At 41.7% G+C, this 25,914-nt stretch overlaps 1 protein-coding gene across 1 annotated transcript in view; it reads right to left on the bottom strand.

Moving 5' to 3' along the window:
* The window catches only part of LOC121548927 (exostosin-1), a 231,997-nt gene extending 206,382 nt beyond the window's left edge, over positions 1 to 25,615 (bottom strand). Inside the window, exons 1-2 of the mRNA XM_041860600.2 lie at positions 24,295 to 25,615; positions 22,147 to 23,237 (exon numbers count right to left, since the gene is read on the bottom strand). Coding sequence (XP_041716534.1) covers positions 22,147 to 23,111 — 965 coding nt within the window. The 5' untranslated portion in view covers positions 23,112 to 23,237; positions 24,295 to 25,615. The remainder of the gene's footprint in view (positions 1 to 22,146; positions 23,238 to 24,294) is intronic.
* Positions 25,616 to 25,914: the final 299 nt, after the last annotated feature.

Genomic DNA, 25,914 nt, shown 5'->3' with positions numbered 1-25,914 from the left:
TTCAGATGACCTCAAACCAAATCACGTTGTGGGCTGCCACAGTAACTCACACATGCAGAGGTAGGTGGGAGGGGTCAATGAAACAGAGGTTTTCAAATGACTGATTCCTGCCAAAATTCCATCTTTTTTCAGGTTCAACATGGTGTCAGCGGGGGGACGCTCCCGTCACCATCACAGTGATTGGTCGGCCCAGGGAAAGTTGTGAAAACCTTTCACCTGAGAGAACTGTCATGCTTTACTGTACAGGGAGCTGTCCTGTGATGTAGCATCATTACTAAGGGTCTATGACAAGGATGTAAGGACAAGGATGTGAGATTCAAGGATGATTGCTGAAGGAATGGGGTGTCAGCTATGACATGACACATTTACTTTGAAAAAAATCTATTTGGGTTATTGAACTACAGTAAGTGAAATGGATTTACACCCAGAAATTTCAGTAACGGAATTTCATCATTGGTCCCGGATCTGTACTACACAGAAATGCATAATTATGGATATGAATGTCATTCTCTTTATGGTGATGTATCCTAAATAAGTACACAAAAAGGTATAAATATGCAATATCCTCCTTTGCATATTTGGGTATTATTCTACACACTGGCTATTATTTTAATGAGCTCTGTCCCCAAACAAGACCAAATTTCGTTGTTCCAGACCGGACCAAATCTGAACCAATCATAGGCGTCAATGTTTCACAAGTTTAGACATCAAAGTACAGCAAAGTACAGCTCAGTAGAGTACAGCTCCTAATCTCAGCTTGTTACCTGTATAAAATACATCTGTCCACAGAAGCAATCAATCAATCAGATTCCAAACTCTCCACCATGGTCAAGACCAAAGAGCTCTCCAAGGATGTCAGGGACAAGATTGTAGACCTACAGGCTGGAATGGGCTACAAGACCATCGCCAAGCAGCTTGGTGAGAAGGTGACAACAGTTGGTGCGATTATTCGCAAATGGAAGAAAGACAAAATAACTGTCAATCTCGGCCTGGGGCTCCATGCAAGATCTCACCTCGTGGAGTTGCAATGATCATGAGAACAGTGAGGAATCAGCCCAGAACTACACAGGAGGATCTTGTCAATGATCTCAAGGCAGCTGGGACCATAGTCACCAAGAAAACAATGGACTGAAATCCTGCAGCGCCCGCAAGTTCCCCCTGCTCAAGAAAGCACATATACATGCCCGTCTGAAGTTTGCGGTGGAAACATTATGCATTGGGGGTGTTTTTCTGCTAAGGGGACAGGACAACTTCACCGCATCAAAGGGATGATGGACGGGGCCATGTACCGTCAAATCTTGGGTGAGAACCTCCTTCCCTCAGCCAGGGCATTGAAAATGGGTCGCGGATGGGTATTCCAGCATGACAATGACCCAAAACACACGGCCAAGACAACAAAGGAGTGGCTCAAGAAGAAGCACATTAAGGTCCTGGAGTGGCCTAGCCAGTCTCCAGACCTTAATCCCATAGAAAATCTGTGGAGGGAGCTGAAGGTTTGAGTTGCCAAACATCAGCCTCAAAACCTTAATGACTTGGAGAAGATCTGCAAAGAGGAGTGGGACAAAATCCCTCCTGAGATGTGTGCAAACCTGGTGGCCAACTACAAGAAACGTCTGACCTCTGTGATTGCCAACAAGGGTTTTGCCACCAAGTACTAAGTAATGTTTTGCAGAGGGGTCAAATACTTATTTCCCTCATTAAAATGCAAATCAATTTATAACATTTTTGACATGCGTTATTCTGTCTCTCACTGTTCAAATAAACCTACCATTAAAATTATAGACTGATCAGGTCTTTGTCAGTGGGAAAACGTACAAAATCAGCAGGGGATCAAATACTTTTTCCCCCTCACTGTATATGACAGAAATTCTGTTACCGATTTGTTAACAGAATTGAGTTTTAATCACTTAAATCATAAACAAAATTGATATCACTAAAAACACTAACTACTTGATAGGTCTACCTTTACTTGTTCCTTCAGTGAACTTTCATGATCCTCCCTCCTCATGATGGAGAGAAATTAGAAAATATCTTAAAAAGATGTGGGTTTTTGGTAACGGAATTTCAAGACAAGGCAAAGTTTCTTCAACTTACAGAAGGCAGATATATTTAGTTTAGGAGAAATGTAAGTGTTGATATTCGTTGGCAATGTCTTTACTTTTGATGTATTTCTAATACGCTTCTGGTATTTTCTAAGACCCCTTTTCCATCGGTTTGACCACAAATCAAAGCCTTTGCTTATTCCAAATATTTGGGATGGAAAATTGTGGAAAAATTTATAAATGCCTTAATTTCTCACAAATATAGACTCTTAGCTTTCATTCACATGCTCATGGGTCCCTTTACATGGAAATTACCAATAATAATAATTGAATAGAAATCCAATATGGATGGTGTTAAGAGATACAGTTGAAGTCGGAAGTTTACATACACGTAGGATGGAGTCATTAAAACTTGTTTTTCAACCACTCCACAAATTTCTTGTTAACAAACTATAGTTTTGGGCAAGTCGGTTAGGACATCTACTTTGTGCATTACACAAGTAATTTTTCCAACAATTGTTTACAGACAGATTATTTCACTTATAAAATTCACTGTATCACAATTCCAGTGGGTCAGAAGTTTACATACACTAAGTTGACTGTGCCTTTAAACAGCTTGGAAAATTCCAGAAAATGATGTCATGGCTTTAGAAGCTTCTGATAGGCTAATTGACATCATTTGAGTCAATTGGAGGTGTACCTGTGGATGTATTTCAAGGCCTACCTTCAAACTCAGTGCCTCTTTGCTTGACATCATGGGAAAATCAAAAGAAATCAGCCAAGACCTCAGAAAAAAAACATATGGGGGATTGGAAGTGATGCAGACAATTACATTGATGGAAGTTACAATCCATCTGCAATATTAAAGCTGATCTACCTACCAATAAATTTTTTAAATAATAATAATAGATTGCATTTATATAGCGCCTTTCCACCTACAGTAAGTCCTCAAAGCGCTTTACATATTAAGGGGGTAAACTCCCCACTTCCACCACCAAAGTGTAGCAACCACTTGAGTGATGCACGGCAACCATTTTGTGCCAGAACGCTGGCAAAAGGCTTGTACACCAGAGACCGCTTCTCCCCTCCTCACACACCTGAGACTGAGTCAAGTCATCAAAGTTGGGAGATAGAAGAGGAGGGAGAGGAAAGAAGAGTAGAGCTCCTTTTGTGGTTGGAGGTGGGATGAGGTAGGATGAGTTCCTGTGAAGGATGTCCATCACCTCGCTACCCCCTGGGAGCCACTTTAATAAAGCCTGATCCCACAGAGGGGAGGCAGGTCAGATCTGTGGGTTGAACAATGGCATTTTCACATCCCATCACAAGGATGAAAGCACCGTCTGCAACAAGTCCACTGCTCCACGCTATCACTGTTAACTTGTGCACACAGTAGGCTACACTGGTGACATTAACATTGTCTGTTAACTTCTGCCTCTCATGTGGTCTCATATGACACATGCGTGTCCATTGGGGGTGAATATTGGATTGCCTGAGCTGTTATGTATGGGAATATGTAGTTGTGATTGTGTAGCAGTTCATTGGGAGGCAGCAGGCAACACATATCCCTGGGATCTAGGGACAGAGTTCTCTGCTCTGCTGTTGAATGTGCCAATATGTGATAAGCACTATTTGCCGCTGGTGAAACTGGATGAGCTGTAATCTACACTGATGACACACTCACCAAAGAGTGTTTACACAAACCTGTTCTCTGCTGTGCAGGGCTTTCCTGTCTACGCATACTTTATGACAGACTATGACCCAACGGAGTATCAGAAACAGCCGGATGGGGGGGAAAATACTATAGAAACGTGTATGTGTATAATTATAGACAGTTAGAGGCAATTTCAGCACTTATATCCTACAATATAGCCTTGGAGGTTTGAGAAAATAAGAGGTCTGCTCATAATCTGACCGACTGGGATATTCAGGGAACATTTCCTGAAACGGTTTATTCCACTGGATATTAGATCATTCTGCTCTCAAATTACCCACATAATGCATACTGTGAGAGGACAATAGGGATTAGACAACATGGAGTGAAAAACATGACACTGCAAAATGAATAACAGTAGGCAGAGGGTCGTTGAGAATATTACTTTTTTATAATAAGGGTCAACGTGCAATAAATCCGTTCCGACAAAGTTATGGTCTTAGTACGGCTCATCACCTTATATTGAAAACATAAAGCAAGCACTCTGTGACACAACAGCATTAGCGGAACAATGAAGGTTTGTGAATCCCTGCCAAAACAGCAGCTTGATGTTTTATGGCTCCACTTTATGAACAACACGTTTCAATTAAGCAAAACTTACATTGCCACAGGGTTTTCAGATCATACCAAAATTGGAAGCTGCAGATGTTTTATGACAACTGTTGATTATTTTGTTTATTCAGCATCTTTCCCGGATATATGTTTGTCATCAATAATTCCATTGCTGTATATTTTAGACAATGTATATATATATATATATATATATATATATATATATATATATATATATATATATATATATATATATATATATATATATATATATATATATATATTTTAAAGTAATTAATATTTAGCAGTAAAAACAATTAACTGGAACGTGCTGCAAATGTTTCACTCCACTGCCTTCATTTCAGAGGAAAAGAAGTGAAGGGCTGTTTGGTTTCTCTTGCATGAAATGTTAGATAGGTTCCATAAATTAGAATTGACAGGAGGAATAAAGCCAGAGTTTATTCCTTGAGGTGTCACTCTTAATAAAGCAGCTGTAACGATTCAGCCTTGGTAATAGATGGAGAGGCTGGCATGTTTACTCAGTGCTCAAACCATGGCTGGTTATAGAGAGATTCACCATGCATCTGAAGGCCTCCCAGGACTGACTGACTGCTGGCCTCTTGTCCTCCTCACAATCTCATCCATTGGTTTACTGTGCTGTACCTGGCCCAGCAAGGACCCCTGAGAACAAGGCCTTTTCAAATGCCTCTGGAGAGATGTTATCACACAAAGGGAATACTACTTCTGCAGGTTTACTAAGTACAACACTTCCACTACGGAACAACGCTCAACGGTTGTTTTAATGAGTCGGGTGATTCTGTATAGCTCTCACCTCGTCCATATTGAGAGCTGTTGAGAGGAGCTAGATTGGGCCCCCCAGTATACAGAGCAGAGCTGCACTCCGCCTCCAGAAATATGTAGGTTATTCTGTTAATTTAGGAAGTATTGAAAAGAAATTCAGTAATGCAATATGCGACTGTGATGTGGTTGTCTTACCTGTCTTAGTTAAATGCACTGACTGTAGGCCAAGTCACTCTGGATAAGAGCGTATTGTAAATGACCTAGATGTAGATTGATTAAGCTGTAGGATGATGAGGAGACCCCAGCAGGATGATCTGCTCAGCACCGGCATTAAACTGTAGCCTACAGCTGAGCACTGCGCACATATGAACATTTACATATATAGATATTTTTTAAACTGAGCGGCAGTACTGCATAAGTCAATCTATTTTTATTTCACTCTTCACCTCAGATGGCACGGGTTTACAATTGGGCTTGATGGTAAAGTTGTTGGGAGTAGAGCAGATATGCCGCTTCAGGCCGCTTGTCCCGCTCTCCGGTTGGTAGCCTATCTGATTAAATCGCAGCATTTTTTATTTTTTTTACAAGCCGGGTACTGGTTCCTTCATTGTCAAAGACAACTCCATCAAATTTAGCTAAAACATCGCTCTTTCCTTGGCACTAATGTTAATGATGGGTCCTTGGCTGCAACAAGATGTTTCAATTCCTCTATCGAAGGCTACATAATTTAGCCTACTGACATAGATTGGCATCTGAGGTAGCCTATAGTGACTGGCTACACCTGGAGCAGGGTGCGAGAGTGAGCAGGGGGAGGTAGGAAATTACTTTTTATTTCTTTATTTTGTAAATTACAGTGAGGGAAAAAAGTTTTTGATCCCCTGCTGATTTTGTACGTTTGTCCACTGACAAAGAAATGATCAGTCTATAATTTTAATGGTAGGTTTATTTGAACAGTGAGAGACAGAATAACAACAAAAAAATCCAGAAAAACGCATGCCAAAAATGTTATAAATTGATTTGCATTTTAATGAGGGAAATAAGTATTTGACCCCCTCTCAATCAGAAAGATTTCTGGCTCCCAGGTGTCTTTTATACAGGTAACGAGCTGAGATTAGGAGCACATTCTTAAAGGGAGTGCTCCTAATCTCATCTTGTTACCTGTATAAAAGACACCTGTCCACAGAAGCGATCAATCAATCAAATTCCAAACTCTCCACCATGGCCAAGACCAAAGAGCTCTCCAAGGATATCAGGGACAAGATTGTAGACCTACACAAGGCTGGAATGGGCTACAAGACCATCACCAAGCAGCTTGGTGAGAAGGTGACAACAGTTGGTGCGATTATTCGCAAATGGAAGAAAAACAAAATAACTGTCAATCTCCCTCGGCCTGGGGCTCCATGCAAGATCTCACCTCGTGGAGTTGCAATGATCATGAGAACGGTGAGGAATCAGCCCAGAACTACACGGGAGGATCTTGTCAATGATCTCAAGGCAGCTGGGACCATAGTCACCAAGAAAACAATTGGTAACACACTACGCCGTGAAGGACTGAAATCCTGCAGCGCCCGCAAGGTCCCCCTGCTCAAGAAAGCACGTTTACATGCCCGTCTGAAGTTTGCCAATGAACATCTGAATGATTCAGAGGAGAACTGGGTGAAAGTGTTGTGGTCAGATGAGACCAAAATTGAGCTCTTTGGCATCAACTCAACTCGCCGTGTTTGGAGGAGGAGGAATGCTGCCTATGACCCCAAGAACACCATCCCCACCGTCAAACATGGAGGTGGAAACATTATGCTTTGGGGGGGGTTTTCTGCTAAGGGGACAGGACAACTTCACCGCATCAAAGGGACGATGGATGGGGCCCTGTACCGTCAAATCTTGGGTGAGAACCTCATTCCCTCAGCCAGGGCATTGAAAATGGGTCGTGGATGGGTATTCCAGGATGACAATGACCCAAAACACACGGCCAAGGCAACAAAGGAGTGGCTCAAGAAGAAGCACATTAAGGACCTGGAGTGGCCTAGCCAGTCTCCAGACCTTAATCCCATAGAAAATCTGTGGAGGGAGCTGAAGGTTAGAGTTGCCAAACGTCAGCCTCAAAACCTTAATGACTTGGAGAAGATCTGCAAAGAGGAGTGGGACAAAATCCCTCCTGAGATGTGTGCAAACCTGGTGGCCAGCTACAAGAAACGTCAGACCTCTGTGATTGCCAACAAGGGTTTTGCCATCAAGTACAAAGTCATGTTTTGCAGAGGGGTCAAATACTTATTTCCCTCATTAAAATGAGTTTTTCTGGATTTTTTTGTTGTTATTCTATCTCTCACTGTTCAAATAAACCTACCATTAAAATTAGACTGATCATGTCTTTGTCAGTGGGCAAACGTACAAAATCAGCAGGGGATCAAATACTTTTTTCCCCCTCACTGTATATTAGTCCTAGCCTACACAGTTGTTTTTTTATGAAATGCTCCACACACACAGTATTTTTGCCCAAAAAAACTATGTTTAGAACTATTCCTGTACTGCCCGTTCCTGTGGACTGTTGATCATGTCCTGAACTTGACTCTAGATCTTCACTCCCATTCCTGACAGAATCCTGCAGGACACGCGGGAGTCCTGGTCCATGCCAAACTATATCCTGGATGGCAGGGATCTTGGCCCCAGTGATGCACTAGGCCGTACACTCTACCCTCTGTAGCACCTTGCAGTCGGATGCCAAGAAGTTGCCATACCAAGCGGTGATGCAGCCAATCAAGATGCTCTTAATGGTGCAGCTGTATAACCTTTTGAGGATCTGAGGGCCCATGCCAAATCTTTTCAGCCTCCTGAGGGGGAAGAGGCATTGTCATGCCCTCTTCACGACTGTGTTGGTGTGTGTAGACCATGATAGATCCTTAGTGGACATTGAGAAACTTCAAGCTCTCGACCCGCTCCACTACAGCCTGAATGTGATGTGTGAATGGGAGGTGCTCAGCCCTCTGTTTCATGTAGTCCACGATCAGCTCTTTTGTCTTGCTGACGTTGAGGGAGAGGTTGTTGTCCTGGCACCACACTGCCAGATCTCTGACCTCCCTATAGGCTGTCCCATCATCATAGGTGATCAGGCCTACCACCGTCGTGTCGTCAGCAAACTTAATGATGGTGTTGGAGTTGTGTGCGGCCACACAGTCGTGGGTGAACAGGGAGTACAGGAGGGGACTATCCACACAGCCCTGAGGGGCCCACATGTTGACGGTCAGCACGGTGGATGTGTTGTTGCCTACCCTCACCACCTGGGGGCAGCCCGTCAGGAAGTCCAGGATCCAGTTGCAGAGGGAGGTGTTCAGTGCTAGGATCCTTAGCTTAGTGATGAGCTTGGAGGGCACTATGGTATTGAATGCTGAGCTGTAGTCAATGAACAGCATTCTCACATAGGTGTTCTCTTGTCCAGATGGGAGAGGGCATTGTGGAGTGCAATAGAGATTGCGTCATCTGTGGATGTGTTGGGGCAGTATGCGAATTGGAGTGGGTCCAGGGTGTCTGGAATGATGGTCATGAGCCATGACCAGCCTTTCAAAGCATTTTATGGCTACAGCTGTGATGCTATGTGGAGATTGTCATTTAGACAGGTTACCTTGGCGTTCTTGGACCCAGGGACTATGATGGTCTGCTTGAAACATGTAGGTAATACAGACAGGGTCAGGGAGAGGCTGAAAATGTCAGTGAAGACACTTGCCAGCTGGTCAGCGCATGCTCCAAGTACACGTCCTGGTAATCCGTCTGGCCCTTCGGCCTTGTGAATGTTTCCCTGTTTAAAGTTCTTACTCACATTGGCTATGGACAACGTCCGGAACAGCTGGTGCTCTCATACATGGTTCAGTGTTGCTTGCCTCGAAGCGAGCATAGAAGGCATTTAGCTCGTATGGTAGGCTCGCGTCACTGGGCAGCTCGCGGCTGTGTTTCTCTTTGTAATCCGTGTTAGTTTGCAAGCCCTGCCACATCCAACAAGCGTCAAAGCCGGCGTAGTAGGATTCGATCTTAGTCCTGTATTGACGCGTTGCTTGTTTAATGACTCATCGAAAATTGTAGCAGGATTTCTTATAAGTGTCCGGATTAGTGTCCCGCTTCTTGAAAGCGGCAGCTCTAGCCTTTTAGTGGTGTGCAGGTCAGCTGTTTGCTCACCCGCACCCGCCCGCAATTGCTAATAACCCATCCGCAACCGCCCGACTATATGTGATAAAGTGAAAATCTGAGGCCCGCACCTGACCCTAACCCACTAATACAGAGAATGCGCTCAAGGCTACAGTCACATTTTTTGACAGGGGGTCCAGGATTTATTTTTGCCTGATTTAGATACAGTATGTTTCTGCTTATAATTTCCGACATGTTGGTAGGCTATTTGTTAGTCAACTTTTCTATAATTAGATACATGCAGCTTCATTATATGTAAAGGTGATCTACAGTGTTTTCTCCTCTAGTTGCACAGGTGACATGCTGGTAGAAATTAGGTCAAATGGATTTCAGTTTCCCTGCATTAAAATCACCAGCCACTAGGAGCGCCATCTCCGGATGAGCATTTTATTGTTTGCTTATGGCCCTATACAGCTCGTTGAGTGTGGTCTTAGTGCCAGCATCGGTTTGTGGTGGTAAATCGCCATCTACGAAACATTTAGATGAAAACGCTCTTGGTAAATAGTATGGTCTACAGCTTATCATGAGGTATTTTAACTCAGGTGAGCAGAACCTCGAGACTTCCTTAATATTAGAGATCACGCACCAGCTGATGTTAACAAAGAGACACACACACCAAGCACGCACACACATTTGTTTTACTATCCTTGTGGAGACCTTACAATTGATTTATATTCAAAATCCTACTTCCCCTAACCCTAATTGTAACCCTAACCCCTATGCCTAAAATAGCCTTTTTCCTTGTGGGGACCGGCGAAATGTCCCCTTGTTTTACTATCCTTGTGAGGATGGTTTTATTATCCTTGTGGGGATGGTTTTACTATCCTTGTGAGGATGGTTTTACTATCCTTGTGAGGATGGTTTTACTATCCTTGTGGGGATCAGAAGTGATCCCCACAAGGACAGTAAAACCAAAAACACACTCACTCACATATACGAAGGTCAACAGCTCCCGAGATACTAAAATGCAATCAGCTCACCTTAACTACAGTGAGTGGCATATGATGCATTGCCTCATAATTTAGACCCACTTTATTTTGACATGAAAGCATACATGCACTAATTATTGAGCCAATTTGTGTGCCTTGATTAAGTAGTTTAGGATCAAAGTACCCGCTTGTTTGCTTTTCTCAACATTCAGAAAATGGCTCTAAAATTACTCTTATTAGTGCGTTTTGCATTTTATCAACTTAAATGGGTTGGCAAATGTTAATTGGATAGTGCTTCAGAATGCCAAAAGTAGGAATTGGAATTACAGTATGTTATTATTTTGCATTGAATTGCATAAAGCATATGGTATTGACAGTTCTCTAAATTGTAGAAACTTGCCGAAGTAATTCACCAATCACAACAAATCCTTTCTATCATCAAGTCTAAAAACAAAAGCCCGGTGCTTTCCAGATGGGAACAGGGAGAAAAAACAAGAACATGTGATTGAGTCAAGTCCCATTCCTTTATCACTTCTTTGGAGTCAAGGCGAGGTTAGGGCTGGGCGAGAAAGTACATCAAATTAATTTGATTAATTCTAATTTATGTTTTAGCATTATGTTCCAAATGCTTATATCGCAAGAATCAAGGCCCCTCACAACAACAAAGACAAAAGATCACTTCCTCTCTGACTACAAGCAGTTTCAACTCACTATTTGCGTTTGAGGTTTGGTCCAACAGAATCGGTCATATGGACACCGAAACACATTGAGAGATTATTTTACTGTAATAGATAACTTTCTAACGACACCTTCTTGTCTCTAACGATACCCTTTTTTTGGCCACAGACTTATGTGCTATCTTGTCTAGTAGTCTGTGTTTTATAAATTTTCAATTAGCATAAAAATACGCATTTATATAAGGAATTGGCAACTCGTTCTCATTCTGACAGGCTGGGTTGTTCAAGCAGTTGGAGACGGAGAGGAGGGTGTATTCATAACAGTTTCAATTTGTTAGCAAGCAAATAGAGCCAAGTTGGCTAGACTTTAAATACACTAAACTAAAATATAACCGCAACATATAAAGTGTTGGTCCCATGTTTCAGGAGCTGAAAGTCCCCTGTAGCTCAGTTGGTAGAGCATGGTACTTGCAACGCCAGGGTTGTGGGTTCGTTTCCCACGGGGGGCCAGTATGAAAACATGTATGCACTCACTAACTGTAAGTCGCTCTGGATAAGAGCGTCTGCTAAATTACTAAAATGTAAATGTAAAAATGGCAGAAATGTTCCATATGCACAAAAAGCTTCTATCAAATGGTGTGAACACATTTGTTTACATCCCTGTTAATGAGCATTTCTCCTTTGCCAAAATAATCCATCCACCTGACAGGTGTGGCATATCAAGAAGCTGATTAAACAGTATGATCATTACACAGGTGCACCTTGTGCTAGGGACAATAAAAGGCCACTCTAAAATGTGCAGTTTTGTCACACAACACAATGAAACGGATATCTCAAATTGAGAGTGTGCGCAATTGGCATGCTGACTGCAGGAATGTCTACCAGAGCTGTTGCCAGATAATTTAATGTTAATTTCTCTCCGCCTCAAACGTTGTTTTAGAGAATTTGGCAGAACGTCCAACCAGCCAGCCCAGGACTTCTACATCCGGCTTCTTCACCTGCGGGATCGTCTGAGACCAGCCACCTAGACAGCTGATGAAAGTGTGGGTTTGCACAACCGAATAATCTCTGCACAAACTGTCAGAAACTGTCTCAGGGAAGCTCATCTGCGTGCTCGTCGTCCTAACCAGGGTCTTGACCTGATTGCATTTCTGCGTCGTAACCGACATCAGTAGACAGTTCTTCCAGACCTGCATACTCACCAGACATGTCACCCATTGAGCATGTTTGGAATGCTCTGGATCGAAGTGTAAGACAGCGTATCCAGCAACTTCGGACAGCTATTGAAGAGGAGTGGGACAACATTCCACAGGCCACAATCAACAGCCTGATCAACTCTATGCGAAGGAGATTTGCGTGCTGCATGAGGCAAATGGTGGTCACACCAGATACTGACTGGTTTTCTGATCCACGGCCCTACCTTGTTCTTAAGGTATCTGTGAACAACAGATGCATATCTGTATTCCCAGTCATGTGAAATCCATAGAGATTAGGGCCTAATGAATGTATTACAATTGAATGATTTCCTTATATGAACTTTAACTCAGTAAAATCTTTGAAATTGTTGCATGTTGCGTTTTATATTTTTGTTCAGTATATAAAGATTAGCGGGCTACTCACTAGCACGTGGACTTGTGCTTGAAAGATTGTTTATGAGAACTGTGTTAATTTTCTATAATGCCTGCTACCAGAAGTTGGTCATTATTAGTGGATGTGGATTGTGCATGCTTCTGTTCTTGTTTTTTAACTAAAAGGGTATTTTCATAGACAGACTTGACAGCCAGATCAGAGATTATTGTAAAAAAGCAGGTTAAACTACTTTGATAAAATAATGTAATTATTAGTGAGTCTTATGGTTATGGAAGCCTTATATTAAGCCTAGGTATACTTTTACAAGCCCTGAATTCATCATATTATTCCTGACTGTTTGAAATGCAGTCTATTGACCATTAATTGTGCAACAAAGCTATTTAGAGAAAACATTAAAAAACGAATCAAAATATGATTTTCAAGTTATATCGCCTAGCCCTAGGCAAGTCAGGCAACTAGGACTGCAACAACTCTTAATATGGCAAAAGAAAATGAAAATCTTTGAGAGCAAACATATTGTACATTGTTTCCCCACCAAATCTATTTCTCTGTGTCAGCAGATGACATTGCATTTTTTGAGGAATGTTGGCAGGGTATCTAGGCATATGTAAGATACGAAAAAAAGCATGTCCAAAAACATACGTGTGGTTGTCTGGCTGGAATTATCTGCACCAGTGCACAACTGCTGCTCCGCATTATCAATGTCAAAGTTACAACCTCACATATTAGCACTTTCAAATCCAGTTAAAAGCACTACACTATAATTTTTTTTAGATTAAGGAGTTAGTCGAGATGGCAACACATCCACTTGACAGCACAAAGCAATCTGGTCTTTTCATGCTCTCCTTGGTTTTTGTAGATCACGTATTGATCAATTCCCTGCATTTTCTTGCTGCCGATATTCTCAACTAAAAAGGTAGAAGGTGATTGTCAATCACTCAATAATCATCGTTACCTTCAAGGTGTTGTTGAGTCAGTACATTAGTCTCATAAAGTACATGGGACTTGCATGAGGAATCGCCATATTTGTACCCTAGTCAGTGTGGATGTCTTCTAAGCCAATAAGCCTTTGCAGCTTTGTAGTTGGTCTTAAAAGACCCTGTAATGAACCCACGTATTGATAAATGGGCAATTCCACGGTAACGTAATTACACTTTGACTCAGTTTCTTCACTTTAAAATGTTTGCCAAACAAAAACCAGATTTCAAAGTTTAACAAACCATACAACTCTTTGCACAAGGACTACTTTTAACAATTTCCACTGAACATTTTACAAAAACGAATTTAGAAGAACTGTGCAGATGCAGACTTTGGTAACAGAATTACAGTAAAATATCCCTCAGGTTTTTATGCGACCACGTTTTCCATATAAACTCTTAAAATGACATTTCTCAACTTCATATTCATCATCTCCAGCAGCACCCCAACAACATGTGAAAATGGTGCGTTTCTATGTTTTGTAGTAAAAAATATAGAGAATCATAAGTGTTTCCAATGACATCAACCAATTAGTAGACAATTAGTCAGCAATGCCTACTCACAATTGGTCAAAATCATACGCTGCACACCAATGATGTCATTGGAAACACTTATTTTCCTCCATCTTTTTTACTACAAAACATAGAAATGCACCATTTTCACATATGTTGAGTTTGGGGTGGTGCTGGAGATGATGAATATGAAGTTGAAAAATTGAGAAGTTTCCCTTTAAATATATGCTCCGAATTAAGATTCAAAGATGTCTGCAGAAAGAATGGGGTGTCAGCTATGACATGGCACCTTAAGTTTGAAAAAAATCTATTTTGGTTATTGAACTACAGTAAGGAATTACGGTAACGAAATTACATCACGGGTCCCTGATCTGTACTACACAGAAATGCATAATTCTGGACATGAATGTCATTCTCCTCATGTTTCATGAGTTGACATCACAACGCAGTAGAGTACAGTGCAGTACAGCACAGCAGAACAGAGTAGAATTCAGTACAGTACATTAAAGTGTAGTTCAGTACAATATACTGTCCTCTACTGCACTATACTTTTCTTTATGTACTACTGTATTGTATTGGAGTGTACTCTACTCACTGTGCTATCTAAACTTGTGAAACATACAGTATTCATACTCCTTGACTTATTCCAAATGTTGTTGTGTTACAGCCTGAATTCAAAATTGATTTACATTTTTTTTATAAAAAAATCTCAGCCATCTACACACAATACCCCATAACGACAAAGTGAAAAGATTGTTTTAGAAATTTTAGCAAATTTATTGAAAATGAAATACAAAAATATCTCATTTACATAAGTATTCACACCCCTGAGTCAACACGTTAGAATCACATTTGGCAGCGATTACAGATGTGCGTCTTTCTGGGTAAGTCTAAGAGCTTTGCACACCTGGATTATACAATATTTTCCCATTATTCTTTTCAAAAATGTTCAAGCTCTGTCAAATTGATTGTTGATCATTGCTAGACAACCATTTTCAAGTCTTGCCATAGATTTTCCAGCAGATTTAAGTGAAAACTGTAACTCGGCCACTCAGGAACATTCATTGTCTTCTTGGTAATAAACTCCAGTGTAGATTTGGCCTTGTGTTTCAGGTTATTGTCCTGCTGAAAGGTGAATTGATCTCCCAGTGTCTGGTGGAAAGCAGACTGAACCAGGTTTTCCTCCAGAATTTTTCCTGTGCTTTGCTCTATTCCATTTCTTTTTTTTTATCCTAAAAAACTCCCCAATCCTTAACGATTACAAGCATACCCATAACATGAAAGCACACCCATAGCTTGAAAATATGGAGAGTGGTACTCAGTAATGTGTTGTATTGGATTTGCCCCAAACATAACACTTTGAATTCAGGAGAAAAAGTTAATTGCTTTGCCACATTTTATGCAGTATTACTTTAATGCTTGTTGCAAACAGGATGCATGTTTTGGAATATTTTTATTCTGTACAGGCTTCCTTCTTTTCACTCTGTCAATTAGATTAGTATTGTGGAGTAACTACAATGTTTTTGATCCAGCCTCAGTTTTTTCCTATCCCAGCCATTAAACTAACTGTTTTAAAGTCACTATTGGCCTCATGGTGAAATCCCTGAGCGGTTTCCTTCCTCTCCGGCAACTGAGTTAGGAAGGAAGCCTGTATCTTTGTAGTCACTGGGTGCATTGATACACCATCCAACATATCATTAATAACTTCACCATGCTCGAAGGGATATTCAATGTCTGCACCAATAGGTGCCCTTCTTTGTGAGGCATTGGAAAACCTCCCTGGTCTTTGTGATTGAATCTGTGTTTGAAATTCACTGCTCGACTGAGGGACCTTACAGATAATTGTATGTGTGGGGTACTGAGATGAGGTAGTCATTCAAAAATCATGTTAAACACTATTATCCATGCAACTTATTAAGCAAAATGTTTCTCCTGAACTAATTTAGGCTTGCCATAACAAAGGGGGTGAATACTTATTGACTCAAGACATTTCAGCTTTTGACTTTTCATTAATTTGTACACATTTCTAAAAACATATTTCCACTTTGACATTATGGGGTATTGTGTGTAGGCCAGTGACACAAATTCTCAATTTAATCCATTTTAAATTCAGGCTGTAACAACAAATGAGGAAAAAGTCAAGGGGTGTGAATACTTTCTGAAGGCACTGTATTTCCTAATGCCCAAAAAATTGTCGAGTCTATTTCTGCAGAATAGAAGATTCTCAGCTTTCATTTCAGCTGTCAACTTTCGTCTCAAAGATCTGCATCTTCGGCTAAAAGAATAGGATATATGCACAAAACAAAAATATGGAGCACAATGTGTAGTCTGCAGTTGTCCTTTGAATGTAAGCCCATTTTAGTGCAGGCGTCGACTCCAGTTGTCCTTAAAAATAAATCTAGTTATGAAAGGGAATTGAGCATTCCTGCTTGATCTTTTGGTTGCCTTTCTCAGGATAAACCAGACAGATAGTTAACCACTGCACATCCAGTACACCTCTGCAATCTGGTTAGAATTGGTCCTCAGACAAAACTAGGCCACAGGAAATATCAGCGTTCTGTTATATCAAGTTGAGATGTTAGTTCAACAGCAAGAAAGACACAGTTTGAAATAGGGATGTGACAATTTTTAAAAGCGGCTTAACGTTTAAAATGCAATTTTTTTATCGGTTTTCAGTTAAAACGATAAGAACATTTCATAAAATTCCACGTGAATTCACAATGCTAAATATGGTCCTATTGTGTCCTACTGCGTATGACCACTAGCGGGCAATGAAGTTCTATCTTCTGGACAATGGCGCTCACCTTATTGCTGTCCCCCACCCACTCAGCTACGATGGTAGTTAATGCCTTGTTTAGGTTCTCTGCTGTGTGCCTCTCCTCCATGTTCTCAGTGGTCAGTACATGGGACTATGTCCCACTTCTCATCAACGTGATAGCTCGTTGCAGTGATGTATGACAGCACGTTCATAGACGTCCAACAATCTGATGTTAACGTCGCGTATGGGGTTTTTGAGAGATCGGGCTTTGTACTTGCAGAGAAATCATTGTACAATTTCTTCACCCGGGCCATCACAGTTTTTCGGCATGGCATGTTGTAGTCTGGTTCTAGACATGCCATCAGGGCATTGAAGCAGACATCCCCAACCTTTGACAATGGCTGCATATCAACCGATTCTGTAATGAGCGCTGTGATTTTCTCACTCCGTCCCTTATCGCACTTCTTTTGTGTGATGCCGTCTGTCTGTTGTTGGGGGCCTGCGCTGCTCCCAGAAACAGTTTGGGTCTCACAAACGTTTCAGATACAGTGAGGGAAAAAAGTATTTGATCCCCTGCTGATTTTGTACGTTTGCCCACTGACAAAGACATGATCAGTCTATAATTTTAATGGTCGGTTTATTTGAACAGTGAGAGACAGAATAACAACAAAAAAATCCAGAAAAACGCATGTCAAAAAGGTTATAAATTGATTTGCATTTTAATGAGGGAAATAAGTATTTGACCCCTCTGCAAAACATGACTTAGTACTTGGTGGCAAAACCCTTGTTGGCAATCCCAGAGGTCAGACGTTTCTTGTAGTTGGCCACCAGGTTTGCACACATCTCAGGAGGGATTTTGTTCCACTCCTCTTTGCAGATCTTCTCCAAGTCATTAAGGTTTCGAGGCTGACGTTTGGCAACTCGAACCTTCAGCTCCCTCCACAGATTTTCTATGGGATTAAGGTCTGGAGACTGGCTAAGACACTCCAGGTCCTTAATGTGCTTCTTCTTGAGCCACTCCTTTGTTGCCTTGGCCATGTGTTTTGGGTCATTGTCATGCTGGAATACCCATCCACGACCCATTTTCAATGCCCTGGCTGAGGGAAGGAGGTTCTCACCCAAGATTTGACGGTACATGGCCCCGTCTATCGTCTTCTTTGATGCGGTGAAGATGTCCTGTCCCCTTAGCAGAAAAACACCCCCAAAGCATAATGTTTCCACCTCCATGTTTGACGGTGGGGATGGTGTTCTTGGGGTCATAGGCAGCATTCCTCCTCCTCCAAACACGGCGAGTTGAGTTGATGCCAAAGAGCTCCATTTTGGTCTCATCTGACCACAACACTTTCACCCAGTTCTCCTCTGAATCATTCAGATGTTCATTGGCAAACTTCAGATGGCCCTGTATATGTGCTTTCTTGAGCAGGGGGACCTTGCGGGCGCTGCAGGATTTCAGTCCTTCACGGCGTAGTGTGTTACCAATTGTTTTCTTGGTGACTATGGTCCCAGCTGCCTTGAGATCATTGACAAGATCCTCCCGTGTAGTTCTGGGCTGATTCCTCACCGTTCTCATGATCATTGCAACTCCACGAGGTGAGATCTTGCATTGAGCCCCAGGCCGAGGGAGATTGACAGTTCTTTTGTGTTTCTTCCATTTGCGAATAATCGCACCAACTGTTGTCACCTTCTCACCAAGCTGCTTGGCGATGGTCTTGTAGCCCATTCCAGCCTTGTGTAGGTCTACAATCTTGTCCCTGACATCCTTGGAGAGCTCTTTGGTCTTGGCCATGGTGGAGAGTTTGGAATCTGATTGATTGATTGCTTCTGTGGACAGGTGTCTTTTATACAGGTAACAAGCTGAGATTAGGAGCACTCCCTTTAAGAGTGTGCTCCTAATCTCAGCTCGTTACCTGTATAAAAAGACACCTGGGAGCCAGAAATCTTTCTATTGAGAGGGGGATCAATACTTATTTCCCCTCATTAAAATGCAAATCAATTTATAACATTTTTGACATGCGTTTTTCTGGATTTTTTTGTTGTTATTCTGTCTCTCACTGTTCAAATAAACCTACCATTAAAATTATAGACTGATCTTTCTTTGTCAGTGGGCAAACTTACAAAATCAGCAGGGGATCAAATACTTTTTTCCCTCACTGTAGTTAAGCATTGCACCTGTATTACCATTACTGTACCTCAATTCCACCTCGCAAAGTTTGCATTTCACCACCTTCTCATTTAACTTCTCAAAGTTTTGCCATACAGGACTTCACTGCTGTCGCTTGCCTTTCTCTGCCATTTTTCCAACGACGATGAATTGCGGAGCGCTTTCTGTCCATGGCAAATAAATTGAAAGATTCATACCTCCTCCTATTTTCCCCTTTATGATGATGATCGGGACCTGTTAGTGGTAGTTTTGATTTTGTGAAGGGAAAAAAAACAGTTTTTTGGTTAGTTTTCAGTCTTTCCAAGGCCTCTTACGATCCATTCAACTGGTTTTTCATGTAGTTACAGTAAAAGCAGGAACTAGTCTAGACCTTTTCACTGAAGACAAATCATGGTCTTCTTTGACTGCCAGCAAGGCTGGGGAACAACATCTTAAATGTAGTCTGTAATTAAAACACTGTCGGAGGACCGTTACTTTCATGGCTGGTGATGGATCTGCAGAAAGCACCCAACAGTGAGAAACTAATTTAGAGCCTATCAATATATCTTATCAGCAGGGTCGCACTCTCCAGACAAAGAAATCTGACTGGCTTCTGAGGCACACAGGCTTTGATGACTTCTTCCACACCATTTTGATAATGAAATAACTGTCATGATGTAAATCTTCCATGTTAAATAGAAACGTTGTGTCCTCATGTCTGAACTGTGACTGAGACACGTGGGCCTGTTGTGTGGGGTTCTTAGGGACGTTATCGCAGTCCAGTTAAATCATCGGACTTCAATCCATGGCTGCCCAGCATGGGGTGTGATCTTCCTCTATCCCTCAGCCTTGGTTCAATTGAAGGCCAACTATTGACTCTTCTGACTGAGGCTTTGAAATCCCCTTCTTATTCACACAGTGAGTATTTTCAAGTAGGGACCTTGTTTTGCCCACATGGTATCTGTATTGATATACAAAATATTGTTACATTTTTAGTAACTGTCAGAGTTATTTGATATCTTTGGTTATCAATCTTTTGGATGTCTACAGTAGGCCACATATGTTTCTCTTCAAAACAGTGCTATTCAATCTCTCTCTCTGTGAGCTTAAAGATATTTTTAAGATGGAGGCAATCTGATGGTTAATATTACAGATTTCCAGATGAGCCCAGCTGTCAAAATCAAACAAAGTTTCGTGATATGATTTGGCACAGAGCCTGAACTGTAATAAAACCCCCTAAAAGATCTAACAGGATGTGTTCCACACTCCAACCATTCTAAAAACACCTGTGGGACATTCATTCATACTAGCCAGGTACTGAAATAACAGTGAGGGCTGGAATGCAAGTTAAAAACGTACGTAAGACTGAGCATTACCAGTGATGACATTGTCTTCACTGCACAAACATACCCGTCCTGCAACAATGGGAAGCGGGGAAAAACCCAGCCATACAAAACAAATCAGGAGAGTCCGATACAATGGAAGTCAGTGCTTCCCATGTGGTTCCAGGTTAAATGAGGCAAATTTAAACAGTCACATGGTTCCGTATGGGATTACTGGATTACGTACATTTCGTTTCGGGGGAATTTAATATCTTCTTGACAGCACCCCTTTTGATGTGAATGAAACCGTCCATACATATTTGCCCATTGTAGAAGTGCTCAGAAATTAACTTCTTGGACCTGAATGCCAAAACATTCAAGAGATAAAGGTGCTCAAAGTTCACCCATTTTGAATACCCCACCATACCTTGAGACATGCATGTTTTCATCACTGGAAAAGATAAACGGTTGAGCTTGATATAATTGTAAAGCTTACAGTGCTGTTAAACTATTGTATTATCTCCTGAAAAAAATGTTTTGTAATAAAAATTTCTTAACCTTTAATGTCAATAATCTAAAAACACATAAATACTTATTTTTTCCCTATTTGCATATGTTGTAGTTTAGACCCTATTTCACATAATCTGAGGTTTTTGTGTTGTGCCCGCCATCGGTTAAGACAACATGCTCTTGAATACAGGGTGGGTGTCATGTTTTAGCTGATAAATGTACTAAAATTGGAATAAAATAGACATTTCAAATGGTACCACAAAGATGGTTGGAGGTCCACACATCAGATAATGTTGACTTAAATGGGAATATCTGTTGTTTTAAATTATACTATAAATCCTCCATAGGAAACCTATTGAAATCATAGAAATATAGATAGAATATACATTACCATTTAAGTTTACATTTGACGGTCATCTTTGTGGTGGTAATTAGAAGTTCAAATTTCAATTCAATTAAAATGTCAATGGTGTACCAGCTAAATTGCAGTGCTCTGAATGGATAGGTCCATTCTATAAATTATATTTCCATGATTGAAATAACACCCACCCTGTATTCAAGAGCATGTGTCTCAACCGATGGCGGGCACAACACAAAAACCTCAGATGATGTGAAATAGGGTCTAAGCTACAACATATGTGAATATGATCATTTTTTATGAGGGATGTGTTTTAAAAAGAGTAACAACTTTTTGCGCTCTGATTCAAGAAAGGCCAGTGAATTTGCAATCCACTGAAAAATTACATTACATTACATTTTAGTCTGTAATCATATTCGGTGAACACCAACAAATATTATGTTCAGAGCAGAATATTTAACACCTGCCACTTACATTATACAGACCGACTGGAAAAGTAGCAAAAGTTGTGGTAACTACCTACATTCGTGTCATCCTGAACTCCTCTACCCGGCCCAGAACGTTTTGCTCAACTGCTGACAAACTCCTGTCATTTGTCAGCTGTTGATGCTGAGCTGTTCTGTAGCGAGGGTTTGCACACAGATCTCTCAAGTGTGTTCCACTGTGCTTATACTCAGGCTGCAGAGCAAAATAATATCGTTTGACTCTATAGCAGACTAGCAGTACTCTCATGGGTATTCTAAAGCATTTATAAAAACCAGGCAGAGCATCACATCCAACCTGTAACGAGATACTGTAAACTGTAGCAAGATATGAATGTAAAACTGGATGCAAACATTGAGAGGAAAAACAACATGTCAGGATAATCCAACTAACGTGGATGAGCAACTGTAGTTTGATAATATCCACAGTGGTAAGAGTGTGTCATCCAGAAATAGGGATTAACCCCTTGATATGTTGTGTCAAACTGTCTGTCTCTACATCCTGTGCTGTAAAGTGAGAAACATACCATTGTGAAATATGTGATTCACTTTCAGTGGTTAGCCCCGACATACCCTGAACCAGCGAAATAACATAAAAGAGGGGAACTTACTTTGAGTATTCTTCATTGTCCCGGTCGCATCTTGCATCCTTATGCTTTTCCCAGTCCTTCCCATGCTTGCAGGTGGTCAATAGAATGATATCTTCCCCATTGTGAATATGATATAAAGCATTTCTGGTTTCTGAACCAATACCAGTCAGATACCTCTTCCCTTTGAAAACCAGTAAATATTTCCTTGATGGGGGGACATTTTTGAGTGTCAAATAACCCTTGTCCCCTCCTTTTTGGGAATGGTCTTTTGAAAACAAAGGAATGGACACATCAAAGTGTGGCCTAAAATTATCCATATCAATGCTGGCTTTGGCCAAAATGGCCTGGCCAATATCAAAGCCCAGCTCCTCAGTGTAATATGGCCAGGTGCCAGAGTAGAGGTTGAAAATGAGGTGGTTCCTCCCGTCATTCCACATAGGGAGGCTCTGTATTTTAGCCTTGACATTGTGAATGTATTGGCTGGACAGCTGGTCCCGGTCCAGAGTGTCAATGCCCAGCACATACAGACAGGCCTCGTTGATGTCTGTGGTGTGGAACCGGGAATCCTCGACAGCTGTCAGGATCTTCTGGTAGCTCTCCGACACCTTCTCCCCCTTCAGCAGGGGGTAGATGTACACCTTGAACCCCCTCTGGCAGCGGTTGAAGTCGAAGCATGTGTCCATGCGGCACCTCCTGCTCTTGTAGATGTTGTTGCGGATCTCCCGCCTCTCCCTGGGAGAGGTGTGCTGGTGGTGGAGCAGAGGACTGTCCTCCTCCTGCTCTCCGTCTTCCAGGTAGGTGTTGAGCGGGTGGGTCCACTCAGGCCAATGCTGTCTGGGCAGGCTGAGACCGGGACTCTGGGCGACTCTATTGTGCTGGTGGTGGTTTTGATGATGGAACTCCCCGATCTGCAGTCCCCACAGGTAGGCAACCAGAAGAAGACAGGCCCCTAGAGACACGACCAGGTACCTCTTCTTGGCCTGCATGTGGACAGTAGGATTGAAGGTGATGGGAACCGAGGCAGGAGAAGGAGCAGGGAGGACGTGGGGCTCCACACTCAACCCACGGGGCTCACTCTTATCCAAAGGTAAGCATGCTGCTGGTCTGAGTCACTGTGTGCACAAGATAGAACAGAATGCGTGATAATCACATAACTGGACTCCGTTTTAGATAATCAGAGATTAACATTATTATGGATTGCGGAGACAAGAGATGCATTTGGTATCACTGACAGTTTGCTTCTTGTTTTGAGAGAAATCAATATTCATATTGTCTGATGATTAGAATCAATGGCTCCACATTAGCTACAGATTGTTACACCAGATAATGTGATATGACCAAAGATTTTTGGTATCCATTACTGTCCGTTAAAGGTTTGCCTATACAAAATCTTACCAGAGGTTTTTCAACTAACCTGGTATTTGCGATACCTTCGTTCTCGATTCGGCCAAACATGTATCTTCTAAAATGTCTGTGTCCAGTTGCAGGTGGTGCGTTTGAATTTAGATAATGCTGTTATTAAAATAAATACAATGTTTTGCCCATGAAATAGTCCAACAATGTGTATGCCGCCATCTTGTCTATTTCAAATCTTCTCTCATTGACTGAGACAGGTGAGCATCATCATGAGATGTGGCACTTTGGGGTGGACCCACCTGTCTCAATCGATGAGATTTGAAATAGACAAGATGGCAGAGTACACATTTTTGGATTACTTCATGGAGCAAAAAATAAATAAATAAATGTAATTATGGAGCATTTTCTAAATTCAAACGCACCACCTGCAACTGGACAGGCCATTTTAGAAGATACATGTTTGGCCGACTCGAGAACGAATTAAGTATCGCCAATACCATGTTAGTTGAACAATCTTTTGCAACTTTCTGTATAGGCAGACCTGTAACGGCCAGTTATGGATATAACAAATATTTCCTTATATCACATTATCTGGTGTAACAATCTGTAGCTAGTGCCACACCAAAGCAATCTTGTTCAGACACTTCCACCCATGCGCAATTAGCCTGCGAGGACGAGGCTAACGCCAAAGCAATAAGACAAAGTTCAATAATGAATTCATTTAGATCACTCATCACCAATTTCATTCAACTTCGAAGCCAAACCGAACGTTTGGTGAATTAAGTAATGAATCAGGGAAAACATGTGCCCTACCTTTTGTAACAAACACCTGTGATACTGTTTGTTTTCGAAGCTTCAACAGTTGATTGATGCCCTCTCACCCGGATGAACATTTGTTGAACACGATGTAAACACAGCATCCTAAATGATCCGAATAGCTTTGGGGCCACTTAACTAACAAAAATCATTATTCGTGTGGATAAAAGCTTATGAAGTTGGAGAGGCATTGGAAGCCATACGATGCAAGGTCACTTTTTTTCCTTACCTAGAAAGTAGAATGTGGTACTTTTACATCATCATATCCCAGAGATCTCATGCAAAATACTGTTCTTTCATTCTCAAGGGCCTCTGAGTCGCACTTATTGTTGAACGTGTCATCACTTGCGATAGAGGTCACTTTCCCATATGGGAGACACATTCCATGCTCATTACATTTACCACTAAAGGGTATTGTTTTTATCCTAAGCAATTGATCAAGTGTATTTCCATAAGCAACACCCCCATATGATTTACTTAGAAGCCTATATTTTCTGTATTCATGCAATTCTAGAGTGGTGTTCACAACGGTTTGCTGTCATCTTTGTGTGCGTTGGACTCCGGCATAAAAGTTTCCGAGGAAAACACTGTAGTTTCCAAAGTGCGCTCTTAACGCGTGAATCCGAATGAGTGAATCTAGACCCGTCTCTCCATACTTCCCCGGCCCGCGTACAGACTGTCTATGTCAATTCCAATCGCTACGATTGTGGATCATACAATGCATTGGCACATTCTTCATCTGATGACAGTCCGTGATTATGTCTATCCAGCTGAGTCAGATCCACAAAGCGCACATGCACACCGCGCACGAATTACTACTGAGATTTAATTCAGGGTTTATTTTCTCAATCTCTATAAATGCGTGCAAAGATAATGCGTGACAGTTCAATAAATCCACCTGATCGTAATTTTAGGGATCCCATGTAGGCTACATCCACTTGCTCCCGATTACGTAGTAGATAAATGATACACAGTCCGTAAAGTTAACGGTGTGTGTGTCACCTGAACGACACGCGCCTCAACAGTCGGCAGTCCAGCACAGAAATCTTGCAACGATCACGGGTCAAATCTACTCCAGCGATCACGGGTCAAATCTACTCCAAAGTAATGTAGTGCGTCAAGCTGCAATCTCTCCGTCATTCATTCACCGGGCTGTGAACCACTACGAATACAACCACAGTTCGCAGATAGGACCTCATTCTACATATTCCACGGGTCCTGTGGAGTTTACAAATCCTTCTGCATCCCCCTCCACTCTCATTCAGAGCCGAGGACCATGCGATGAACCTCCCACAACGAGAGGCTGCGCCTCCCGACCGCGGTTATTGGTAGAGGATGTGCGGTGAGCAATGGAAATGGATGGTGGACGCGTCGATCATTTCAAGAGGCGTTGGCAGCAACTGTAGCTATTCGATAAGAAAGCATGCTATCAGAAGTTGGTGGTATGGTAGCCTACTCATGACGTTCCCAGAGCCCTTTTTTGTATCAGTCGCCCATATTAACTGTTTAGGGGTGTGCTTGAGATATTGCACATACACAACTGCACATGCGTTTTTCTATCTCAACTTTACTAATATATATATATAGCCTATTTGTGAGAATCTGGAATGCACAGAC

This window comes from Coregonus clupeaformis, chromosome 33 (assembly GCF_020615455.1).
Source record: "Coregonus clupeaformis isolate EN_2021a chromosome 33, ASM2061545v1, whole genome shotgun sequence".
Taxonomy (NCBI): Eukaryota; Metazoa; Chordata; class Actinopteri; order Salmoniformes; family Salmonidae; genus Coregonus; species Coregonus clupeaformis.
Note: the sequence above shows the minus strand (reverse complement) of the source record. Positions and strands in the feature narration are given on the sequence as shown.